This window comes from Etheostoma cragini, chromosome 10, assembly GCF_013103735.1.
Source record: "Etheostoma cragini isolate CJK2018 chromosome 10, CSU_Ecrag_1.0, whole genome shotgun sequence".
Classification (NCBI taxonomy): Eukaryota; Metazoa; Chordata; class Actinopteri; order Perciformes; family Percidae; genus Etheostoma; species Etheostoma cragini.
Window position 1 is genome coordinate 18,338,979 of NC_048416.1, and position 12,530 is coordinate 18,351,508.

A 12,530-nucleotide genomic window follows, 5' to 3' on the forward strand; every position below is an offset into this window, starting at 1 on the left:
CGAAACGTTAAAAGTCATTACTTTGCACCAAAGACTCAGAATAACTGGGTTAAACAGTTTATTGAATTTATTGCTGCTGTTCAGAACTGTTTGTCATCTCTGGCTGACTTTACAATGTGTAAAGAAAGAAAGACTGGGGGAGAGAGAAACTATCAACAATCAAAAATCATAAACATAATTGGCTTGTGCACAACTTATTCCCTGTCAATCCCAACCACCCCTTATGAAAGAAGAACCCTTGCCAAATACTAAAATACTGTATCAAATGGGGCAATTTTAAAGTTCAAAACAAACATACTATAGGCTACTTAAAGAAAACTAAAGAACAAAATATGTAGATAAGTATTACATAGGAGGTGATACAAAGGAAGTAATAACACCACACCTGCCTTTTAAAGGAGGCAACAGTAAACTAGAGCCATCACACCAACCACCGCTTCTTTTACATGCTGCAGTCTGCATGTCCTTTCAACTGTTAATAACATTTCCAACACCTGGACATTAGTTTAGAAAAACTTGGGGAGCTGAATATACAACCTTTCTAAAAAATAATTACACGTAATTTAAAATAAGAAAACAATGCAGTTTGAACAACTTGGTATTCTGTTGTCAGATCTATTTAAAGATGGGCGGGGGGGGGGGGGGGGGGGGGGTGTTATCGTGTGTATATATATATATATAAAAACATAAAAACAAGTAGGGGCAAGGACTGTTGATCATGTGCTAACTTCTACTATACCATCAAATCAAGATCCTTGTGCTGGATACAGAAAATTCAAAAGGCCCTGATATGCACCCACTGCATCATGGCTTACTGCAGGATACGTCACAAATGAAATCTAGCACCATTCAAAAAGTAAAAAAAAAGCATTTGTGGAACAAAAAAAAGAGTGCTTTATCAAATCAGAGACATAACATATTCACATAGCTACAGTGAAATGATGAAGTTTAAACTGCCGGGATAATATTTGTGGTTAAGAACAATTAAATACAAACACAAAACACAAAATTTAAGGGGGAAGATGACAAGGTAAAGTCATGCTATAGTGTTTTAAATATTGGCAGTCAAAATAAAAAAAATACCCCAAAGGGATAGGCTAGTACTGATATAAGTACATGGCTGGAGAGCTAGAATACATTTCTCTAAAAAAGGGAAGTCAAATTTGAGGTCAACTCTTTTTAAGACAGAAACTCCTCCAGGAAAACAAACAAAGACACAGTGTGTTTTCCAGTCTGTTGTAACGGGGAAAATGTGTAAAATAAATATTTATCCGATTACGACTGTGCAGAGTTGTTTTCCTGTTGTTTTTCTTCTGAGCGACCCTGAGAGGTAACGGTTGTATTAGTCTTGTTTTGAGATGAGATTTCAGCGGCATGTTGAAAAGTGGGACGATGAAGCTTTTTCTATTCGTCGTACCACATTTCAGCGCAGATGTTTTTTTTTCTTTTTACCCTCAATTCACAATTAATGCAGAAAATAGTGAGGCAGATCATTGGGCATTTTAATTAAAACGGTCAAGTATTGATGCACTTTGCCTTACTCTTAAAGTCAGATTTCATGTTACAGGCATCTTTTGCAAAGCTTATGTACACTGAGATACTGTGTCAGGCCAAAGCGCTCCCTAAATGCAAATATTAGTGTTCCTTTGGTTATGTAAAAAAATCTACATGCATCTCATTCTTTACAAAAATAAAAGTATAGAAAAATCACCATTAAAAATGATCTGAAAATTCTTCCTCCAATGTAAAAAAAAAAAACCATCACTTGTCATTAGTAATATATTTGTATGTATTATTATTATTACCGTCATCTAAATTGTATATTAAAACTATAATCAAATATTTCTTTCTTTTTTTTGCACTTCTCACACGGATAATTCAACTGAATTGAACTAATTAATTAAGGTGTAAGAGAATATTCTGACATGAAAATATCAGGAAAATGTTAAGTAAAAAAAGAAAAGAAAAAAAAACTCCTCAAGAAGTGATTTTTTTTAAATTTCCTTCAAGGTTTCATTTAGTTCTCCTGATAAATCTGCATAGTGTGTCATCGTGTACATGTGCAACATGTGTTTTTTTGTACATGATTTAAACTATTTTAATGAAATGGAATAACCAATGCGTCTTCTAGTTTGGGGTCCCTGTGTTGCAGGAAACCTAAGTGCTTTGAAAATGCACAGGCTCGATGAAAACAAAAAGGAAGGAGATATATTCAGTTAGACCTTTTGACAGTGGAGGCATACTGATGTCTAAAACAATATAATACTCGGCCAACCTATCACATGTTGGCAAATACATTTACCCTTGAATGCCCTGTGTATAAATTCACAAATCACATTTCTTCATTTTGTTAGTTCAACTGCACATCAGGGATTAAAAAAACCCTCTAACTGACATCTACCATAACACACTGGATTGAAGTAAAAAATGCCAAACTGTAAATACAGACGACCCTCCTTACTGTTGAATAACCCAATTTGTATCGGAGAAAGAAAAAAAAGCCTTATCTTTTTTTCCCCTCTAAAGTGAAAAATTTAAATCGGATATAATCGTAGTCCACGATTGGGAAAGATGTGTAGCCAATGTTGAATCAAACATTTTATACCTCCAGTCGTCCAGTCTGTTATCTTCCACAACACAATCCGACTCTTGTGATAAAAAGTTTTCACAGTGCAGTAAGGTAACTGCACCTTAAACAGCATTTAGTCTGGCAGTTCATGCTGGTGTCAATGGAAAACTGGCCATTTCTCCAAAAACGCACAGGTTGAGTCATTAAGTCTTCAATACCAAAGCCATTGAGTACCGTATCCACCCTAAAGCTATTCTGGTGTAACATAACCGAAATATAAACTCCCAGCAGCAGACAGGAGTTAATGATTTGTCTTTCACTCTTAAAAATATCATGTCACATGACTTTTAAAAATTTGTTTGGATTAGAAGAAAAAACTGCTAGCAGCCAAATTGTTGAAGTGTTATATATATATATATATATATATATATATACATACACACGCGCACACACACACACAACTCTCCTCCCTGCTCCCTGTCCTCCACATGTCTTGGCACATGACATGGGTCTGGTCTTAAAAGTCTGAGAGAAGCATTGCATTTGAAAATAGCATTTTGAGCCAGCAGGGAGGAGGAATGCACCGGTTGTTATGTTGTTTTGTGAGGTTATCTTGATTGGAGATCCGTTCCTGCAAGTCAAGATGACAAAACGGTCATTTGTGTTGATTGGCTCACAACCGCAGATTATGTCAGTATTTAATTGGTTTGTAGAACTGAAACTAATCAGCAACATTTTGTGCTTACCGATTTGACTAATCGCTTACTTTTTTTGGTCCGAAAATGTAAAATAGGTCACAATTTCTGTTCAAATGTTTTGTTTTGTCCAACAAACACTCCAAAAGCCACATATTTAATTTACAAATACACAATGGTAGAAAACAAGCGAGAATACGTGCAAAATCTGACGTTTGAGAAGCTGAAAATAAATGACCAACAATTATTTAAATTATTGTAAAAAAAAAAAATCTGTTGATTGACTTATCCATTATTTGACTTTCAGCCCTAAATCACTTGATAGTTAATTAGAGCCAGAATGCCAAACACATTTTATGGTTCCAGCTTCTTGAATGGGTTTTATTTTATTGTAAATGTAATATATTTGGGTACCAAAACATTAAAAAACATCTTGGGCTTTGAAAAACTTTGTATGGACTTGATATTAAAATAATGTAAACATAGAATAATCAATAAGAAAAATAACCCTTGCACCTTGATGGTTTGAAAGAAAAGCGATAAGTGTACCTGGCTAACGGCGGTCAACTGAGGAATTAGCTAGGCACCCAGCTGTGAGCGGAGCCCGGCGTGGTGGTGGCTGGGCCGGCGTAGCCTTGGCCTCCGGACATTATGGGGTCAAAGCTAAAGTCGATATCATCTCCGTCCATGAGGTCAGTGTTGATGATGTAGTCCACGTCACAATCCAGGTTTTCGGTGAACATGTCAATGTCCAAGTCTGTGGGCAGTCGGTCCTGACCGGTCTGGAAGCAGGACGGAGCTCCAAAGTGACTCATCCCCTGCAGGCTCAAGCCAGGATTGGCTGAGGCGATGGGCCCTCCATGATGAGAGCCCCCCGCTGGCACCGTGGCATGCTGGGCTTTGAGGGCAGAGAGCTGCAACGGGTCCTGAGACATACCTGAGAGGATCATCCCCAACCCCATCTGAGAGTGATGCTGGTGTTGTTGTTGTGGCGGCTGCTGACGGTGAAGGTGATGCTGCTGCATCTGAGCCTGCAGCGCCATGGGGGCCACGGTGTTCGGCTCCAGCCCTTTACCCAACAGCAGCTGGTTGGGTTCGGACCTCCCGCCAGATGTGCCCAGGCCCATCAGGCCCAACCCTCCAGGACTGGGCATGAGGGGGTCCACCTGGGTCATCATGACATCACTGGGAGGAGGGGAGTCGGAGGTGAGCAGCGCCTCCAGGCTGGAAGGCACGTGGGTGCTGTAATGGCCGCTCCCACGAGAACCGGAGCTGGACATGGGGTTGAAGAGGGAGTTGCTAAAGGTTGACGGCTCTTTGCTGCTGGGTCCGCACTGGGAGGCAGAGGCCTGGGTCCCGGTGTGACTGGGGGCCTGTGGGAGGCTGGATGGTTGCAGCTGATGGAAGGAGGAAAAGCTGGAGCCGCGAGGCAGCAGGGTGGAGGCGGAGGGCAGCGGAGTGGGAGGTGCTGGTGGAGCTGTACTGGGACTGGCCCCTCCCTGCTGCCCACTCATCAATGTGAGGCCGTCAATTAGATCCAGCTCCTCCATGAGGGTCTCTGTGAGAGTGGGGGTCAAGCTGCTGGCGGTGTATCTTCCCAGCAGTCCATCCTCGGGCAGGTTATCGTCATCCTCCTGTCCAGGAGCAATGGGGGACAGACGTCCGCTCAGGGTGCTGGCATTAGAGCTTGTGCGTGGGCGAAAGGTGGTCCACATGTCATTGTCATCCAGCGTGCCGCGGGACGAGGGGCTGTTGTTGTTAACCCCCCATTTGGAAAACTGCTGGGACGAATTAGGGCTGTCTGCACCTGCTGAACCTGTGCTGCCATCGCCCTGCAGCGCTCCCCCAGCACCCCCCAGGCCGGCTGCCGCCGCCTGCTTCTTGGTCTGCTTGGCCCTCATGCGGCTCTTCAGCAGTTTGCTGCTATTGTCCATGGAGGCGGCCCGGCGGCGAGGAGCTTTCCCGGTTTTCCCTCCTTCTGGGTTGAGCATCCACCAGGAGCTTTTGCCTGTCGATTCATTGTGTACCCTCAAGAACTTGTTGTGGAGTGATAAATTGTGGCGAATTGAATTCTGAAAATGGAGAGAAAGAAGCAATTACAACATTATGACAATGTAGGCTTTAAAGATTAAGAGTTGGCTTCCTTTCATTAAACACTGTTTCATTTGCAGCTTAATCCCTATTAGTTAATGTATACGTTGGCCCAGCAGACGTTCAAATGATCCTAGACTTAGATTAACCTATCCACCATCCTACTAATGTCAGTATATATTAATTTTCTTTACTTGTTTAATTATTTGCCAAGGGAAATTAAGCTCAAGAATTGTGTGAATTTCAATATAGAAATCGTACCCTTTAATAGTTAATTTATTTGATTAAAAGTATGGGCAACTAATTAAATTGTAATGCACTGCATTCAGCAGCACACTCAATCACATGCACAGATAACTGGCCAGCATCCCATTAAATAAGAATTAACCCTCTGCTTACAGTTCTTACACCCATCAAATGTGCAGGCCACACTACTGCACTTCTGAGCCAAAGGACTACATACTTTCATATAAGTTTTGATTACATTACTGGCGTCAAATTTTGTTTTTAAATACAACACCTTGTGCTATCATTTTCTAGCTACCTGTTACCATGTGGGATGTAGTTTGACTGAGCATGATAATTTGGTAGTTTTAATTATTCTATTTCCATTCATTCTTTGTGTAAAACACACAAGGGTTTACATCGTTGGGAACCACTGGTCTTAACTTATACTACACTAAGTATTTACTGAGTCAGATTTATCCCAGGTCAGTTCAGACCTCTTATGTCCCTTGATGTCTTAGGCAGAAAAAAAGACATGAATACATTCACTAACAATTGGATAATTTGAGACATTAAAAGTGCTGTAAAATGAACATGAAGACCACATATCAGCATGAAGTCAAATATGAAGCACATCAGAGAAAAGATGTAAGGAGGTAATTTTTCATACCTTTAAAAATAATATGATACTGATATAATTTGATATTGTGATGTTTTGATATACGTCATTGCTCTGGTTGTGTGTACTTTCTCACTTTTTGATTTCTGTTTTTTTACTACCTGTTTTCTTTTTTTTTGTGCAGCACCTTGAACTGCATTTCATGTTAGGAAATGTGCTTTATAAATAAGGTTTAATCTGCAAACTAGTGGTTCTATGATGTAACATGAATTGTAAATCTAAAGATATGTCACTTATGGTTTTAAAAGCATAAAGTCCACCATGTAAAGTGATGCAGTGCACTGCATCACACAATATATTCACCTTCCAGCCAGCTGAGCTGTTGCTGTCTCCCTTGTCTCTGAAGTAAGGCACTGTTTTCACCATCCATTCATAGATCTGTGCCAGGGTCAGCCTCTTCTCAGGCGAGTTCTCGATGGCCTGGCTGATCAGATCTGCGTAGCTCTGGTTCCCCCACGCGTTGCGCCGAGATGATCCTTTGCGTGGCGTCGCACCGGCTCCGCCCACGCCGGTCACGACCCCTCCCTCGGCCGCTAACTTCTCGGGCTCTGACGTGATTTGCTGGGGCTCGGCCTTGTCCTCGTCGGCGGGCGGGGTACCGGCGGCGGACTCGGAGCCATCCGCCCCCTCCGGTTTGACAGCAGAGATGTCGGGTCTCGGCAGCGGCCACGTGCAGGAGCGGGGTCTGCTTTGCGGCTCGAAATCTGGGTCAATCGGGGGCACCGACAGCTTCTCCATGGCGGTCCTCTGAAGTTCCACTCAACCAAAAAGATGAGACCACTCAAAACATCTAGGCTACCTTGAAAAGTTAAAGTAATCTTTGAGTGGATGATGCGTTCCAAAAACGACACAAAAGAAAATTGCTTCAGCCACTGCGGGGGTGTAAACAGAGGGGCCTGGAGAAGAGACGTTATAATCTGGACACACCAATGACCTCAGTTAATCCTCCGATTGGAGATTAGGGAACCCGAATAATCTCCTTAATAGTAACTATCATAAACCTTTCGATTTATATAGAATGAAGGAAGGTTGAGATGAGAGTCCCTTTGTTTGAATTAAATAAAAACAAAAGTGGCAGAGTGGCAATGAGCACCAAAACATCTGGATCTACAGAGGTTTGGGCTCACCCGAAAATGAATACCAAAATCGTAAAGGTATATGGATACACAATAATGCCATTCCTGTTAATAAACACTCAACGTAAGTATTTGTCAACGGGTAAATGTTGCAAAAAGTATACTTTAAATGTGTCTGAAAAATAGATTTTTAGAATTCATAAAAATTAAGGATTATTTCGTAAGACATTTGTCAAATTAAATATGTTTTCTAATTCAACCCAATTTCTTTACTGTAAAGCTTTGAAGACTACAAACAGGGATTAGCTGGCTACTGTTACAAAGGATCTTCTCAGGACAGCCCCTGTCCGTCTCCTCTTGTAAACGTGATGTCTGGGCTCTCCGCGAGTATGGGCTATATATATAAAAGCTCCATAAAACTTTAAAGCAAAAAAAACAGTCACAAACCAGTCCAGTCTAATCAAAGTTGTAAAAACGTATGGCGGTTGATAATCCCAGCAACGGTTTTGTTAGCCAGCTGCCAAACAATTGTAAAACTCAGTGGAGACTCTGGCCGCCGTCTCTTCGGCCTGCAACGTCCCGTTAAAGCCGCTGTAAGTAAACAACCAGAGAAACGTCGAGCGTTGGAAGATGAAAGGGAGAGCAGATTCGAGTCAACTGTCAAATAGTGTTTTTGAGTTACTAAAAGCGTGAGATAAAGAGAAATGTACGTAGGAGTAGTCCGTGCTTCAGGTCTGCACGATCCGCCACATTGCGGCCGGGCGCATGTCACCATCTGCCATGTTTCTCCACACTCCTGCCGCGGCACACGATGCTCAAAGAAGCTGTTGTAAAACCTTCTCGACCGAGGCCCGGAGCTCAGAAAATCTTCGACCTGCGGTCTCGGTACTAACTACTAAGCGAATTCCCGGGTGTTAGGTGAAGTTGAGTCGCCTCGGAGGTCTGTCGGCTCCCACTCGCCGCACTTTGAAAACCGCACGATAGCCACGGTAACGTTAGCTGGTTAAGCTCCCGCTACTCCAGAGTTACAATCCGTGAAAAAAGTCCGTGAAAAGCCTTCAATAACTTACTCCAAGTAGCCGTTTTTAATCAGCGATGAGTTTGGGAAAACTTCCTGTGGTTGTGGCTGTTCAAATATTCACTCCTTCAGTATCTTTTTGACTTGTTTTGTTTTGTTTTGTTTTGACTAGAGGCGAAGACTCCCTTCTGACGTCTGTTTACCACTGTCAGGCAACGCGTTCTGCGCTTGCGCGACATGGATTTCTGGGAAACAGAGTCATTCATGTGACAGCACGAGCGACATACAGGTGCATTATGTAACAGTTTAGCGAAGTCCCAGGCACACGTAGGGGAGTACATTTTTTCTTCGCAATTAAAAGACTGATACTAATAGACTACAACAACTTAAACTAAATATATTTGTATTAATTATAATAACAAGAATGTTTACAAGTGTTTCATGTTTTATTTATCCACATCCTCCACTGCATATCTGGATTAACATGTCAATATCAACCCTTATTGTACCCCTACAGACCCCCTAAAACACCGTGTTTGCTGCCCTCTGTGCATTGTGCATGTAGCGTACCTGTCACCTCCCAAATATCAGTTCTGTTCACACTTCAAAACCAAGTCCCAAACGGACTTAGCTACTGCTGCCCTGAATGGTTGATCAAATTATGATTTTAAGGAATTAATCAAATTATTTGCAACTATCTAAGATACAAATAGGAAATGCAAGGATGCTACACATATTTGTCTTAACCACCAGGGCACCAGATGCTCCGTACTAAATTATTTTATGTGTCACATTGTTTTCCCACACTCTTATCCTGTGGTTTAATATGGTCAAATGTTCAATATGTTTTTGTAATCAAACACCAAAGTGATTTTTCAAATCAGTGGATGTAAACTTTGGCCAGCAGGCTGTGTCATAACTATATATCTTATTGTAAAAATTGCTTCACCTGTCTTACTTGATTCCAAGTTTCCTCATGTTGCTGATGAAAAGAGTGCTCTTCAGTACCATATACATAATTGGAGTCTGCATATATAAATGAATAAATAAATAAAATGCTCTACCAGTAATGTAAATTGACAATCTTCACGACAACTAAGAAAACAAAATCTAGTTATGAAGACTGTTTGTGGTTATGGAAAAAGCTAGTAAGTGGACCTTTAAACTGTTTTGGAATCAAAATTTATGCATTTATAACATCCTTTGAGTGATGCTGATGTGATACTTAAGGAAAAGTCTTCCTACGTGGTGAGTTTTCATCTTTAAACTAGCCTACTAATTTGCTAAATATTTATTTCTGGGCAGTTAATGTCAAATAAAGCTATCTGTACTAACTTCTAAACATAAGGAATGCATCCAGGTAGCAATCAAGCATCACACTGAATGCACCCCACAAAGCAGCAGAGAGGTTTTCCAACGTTTTTAATATTAATGGTAACTAACTACCCTCTTTCTTGACTTCAACTCCCAGAAGTATTTGCGGTATTTCGCTGTGTTTACAACCAGCTGACATCCGGCGTCTTCCCGTCCATTAGCCACCGATACCACAGTCAACGGTACACATTTACACTCGATATTTTTCTTGTGAAAAGCGCTCCCGGCTGATTCGTCCACTCAACTGAATGCAACATTTCATCAAAGTCATCAGATGCAGGTGAGCTCGACTGCACTCAAATTGCCGTTGCACATTAAGTTTGCCAGCTAGCCCGCAGCTAGCCTGCGATAACACGATTGGCATAAGCTAACACAGCAGCTAATGCTAAAGTTAGCAGAAACCTTCCTATTCCTATTATCCGTTGGGACCAAACTCGGTGCTAGGTGGTTCCCTCGGGCGAAAGACGATTTGTAGCTGTTTAACAACATTAGCCTGTTGTATTACTACAAGCCAGCTAATTATCTACGATGATTGAAGCTATCTTAAAAGAAACATTAGCCTGTTAGCTCAACTAAGGTTAGCTTAACGTTAACTGTAGAAAGACTTACTGAGCTGTTCGCTGCCGTAGCCTGACAGGCTAAGGTTGTTATTTTAATTAGCTAAACCATGTTAAAATGAGCCCGTTTGCTCACTACTTTTACGATTTCAGGTAACTAATCGATCATGTGCGTATTTGTCGTTTGAGTGACAATGTTATGATGTGGTAGTTTGGTGGATAATGGATTTGTTTAGCGCAGTTATGGTGCCAGGCTGTGTGAAGCAGCCTCATAGTTTTTGTGTTGTTTGTGTCAGGGCTCTGGCCCCGTCTCCAGCAGCTGAAACACACCAGCCCTGTCCCCTCTGATCCACGTTCACGGCCTTCCTGCATTCTGAGACATGACCACCCAGATGGATCTTGATATGGTGAGTGAGGGTCTGACACCTTTTCTGAAGTTATTTTCCAATAGCAACTCAGAGCCAAGGTGATATTCTGTATTTGCTGATGGACTGTGTACTCTGCATTTTAGTCTGTCACACCTACTGCTTCTGCATGATAACAGACCTAATACACTTGATTATTATTGTGATAAGAAATAAAAATAATTTAGGGTTTGGGGGCTGAAGGGGGGGGGGGGCGTGGCTTAGGCAGCGTCCACATCATTTAGCTAGGACAATAACTACGGTTACTGTGAACACCATCTGTCTAATCTGTTAAAGCGTTGCCCTACTTTCCTTTCAAGGTTTAGATGCCAATTGATTGTACCCTCTTACTAAATCCTGGCCACGGCACCCCAATTATATGAATGGATAACACTCATTTACGGACAGATCGGAAATGATAGAAGTTATACGAATACATTTTTTTGTTAATTGTGACACCTGGCCTGTTGGTCAATTGGACAATCAGTTGTTTTAGTGCTAATGTAAATGGTAAATGGGCTGCATTTATATAGCGCTTTTCTAGTCTTACTCAAACCACTTTAGATAATACTTTATATATTCCACAGCGTGGAAATTCCTTTGTTACAGGAGCATTTTCTACAATAAGAGCAAAAAACAAACGAGTAAACACACAAGAAAAACAGGCAAACAGTAGAAAGTGAGCAGAAGGTAGACTGTAACGTGCGGTTGCCATAGTACAACAACAACAACACAAAATACAAGTCAGCATTCACCCATTCACTGGGAAAAATTTGGGGTTGAGTATCTTGCCCAGGGACACTTGTAGGGGCCAGGGATTGAATCTTCCAAAAGTGGATGCCCACTCTGTCTCCTGAGCCACAGCTGTGGCGTGAGTAATAGGGAAGCATTTAGCACTAAAACAATAAATTAATTAATTAATTCAGTTTATTCAGCGACAGAAATTTACTCAACAATTTTGAAAATTGATTCATTATTTTAAAAAACTTAAGCCAACCATGCCAAATTAGCTGATTATGCTTTCCCAATGTAAATATTTGGCGCGTTTCTCTGTTTTTTATGATTTTTAAACTGAATATATTACCTGTTTTGGGCTGTTGGTCAGACAAAACAAGACATCTTGGAAATTGTGATGGTCATTTTTAATAATTGTTCTAAATTTATATTGAAATTAAAATGTTGTTAAATGTTTTATCCAGGACACGTCAGGTGAAACCCCACAACAAGGCGGAATGGTATTTAATGGATCATCTTTCTCGGCAGTAGCCCTGGGATGTTAGCTTGTGGATGGTTGTGTTTTTAGGAAACTTGACCAACGTGAAGGATAGATAAGCCTTTGGTAGCTCTATTAACCTTTTAAAAAAATAATTTGTGTTCAAAGGATTTAATGGCTCTCTTTGGATTGGTTGAACTTCGAGAACATTTGTGATGTGGGATGTTGCCATGGGTAACCAGGCAGATTTGACTTTTGTTTTTATTTTGTTGGGGATAAAAGGGATGGGAAAAGAGGACAAAGCTGGTTAATGATGACATGGGTATGTAACCCCACATTGAGGTTATTCAGTTCAAAGGGGGGAGGGGAGGGGAGGGCAGAGAACACCCGAAGGAGGATTGTTTTTGTAAACAGATCAGGGAGAGTGGGGTTGTCCCTCCCTGACGTCATACCTCGTGGTTTAGTCTCTTTGTTCTCTCCTCTGTGATTTGTGAACCCAAAGAAAGTTCAAGGATTTTTTAATACAGTGGGGAAATTACAATTTACACTCTGTTTTGTTAATAATCACTACCCACAGGCCTCAGAACCAATCATGCACAAATGGAGAGATGTCGGGGGGGGGGGGGGGG

At 41.3% G+C, this 12,530-nt stretch overlaps 2 protein-coding genes across 3 annotated transcripts in view; one reads left to right on the forward strand and one right to left on the reverse strand.

Moving 5' to 3' along the window:
• Nucleotides 1-45: 45 nt before the first annotated feature.
• foxo4 (forkhead box O4) lies at nucleotides 46-8,584 on the reverse strand. Its single transcript, XM_034883453.1, has 3 exons — nucleotides 6,563-8,584; nucleotides 3,814-5,336; nucleotides 46-3,200 (listed from the first exon to the last, which is right to left on the reverse strand). Exons 1-2 carry the CDS (start codon nucleotides 6,995-6,997, stop codon nucleotides 3,840-3,842), a joined length of 1,932 nt encoding a protein of 643 aa, XP_034739344.1. The 5' UTR covers nucleotides 6,998-8,584; the 3' UTR covers nucleotides 46-3,200; nucleotides 3,814-3,839.
• A 1,196-nt stretch (nucleotides 8,585-9,780) lies between these two features.
• ubl3b (ubiquitin-like 3b) overlaps nucleotides 9,781-12,530 on the forward strand; it is a 5,767-nt gene continuing 3,017 nt past the window's right edge. Inside the window, exons 1-2 of one of the 2 annotated variants that reach the window (XM_034883503.1) lie at nucleotides 9,781-10,007; nucleotides 10,581-10,691. In XM_034883503.1, the coding sequence (XP_034739394.1) occupies nucleotides 10,665-10,691 (27 nt within the window). In that variant the 5' untranslated portion in view covers nucleotides 9,781-10,007; nucleotides 10,581-10,664. Of the gene's footprint in view, nucleotides 10,008-10,151; nucleotides 10,438-10,580; nucleotides 10,692-12,530 lie in introns of those variants that run through there. The other variant, XM_034883504.1, reaches the window with a different exon arrangement.

Coding starts and splice junctions, on each gene's coding strand:
- foxo4 (XM_034883453.1), bottom strand. CDS start 6,997: ATGGAGAAGCTGTCGGTGCCCCCGATTGACCCAGATTTCGAGCCGCAA. Junction 5,337..6,562: donor ACAGCTCAGCTGGCTGGAAG/GTGAATATATTG, acceptor CTCCATTTTCAG/AATTCAATTCGCCACAATTT.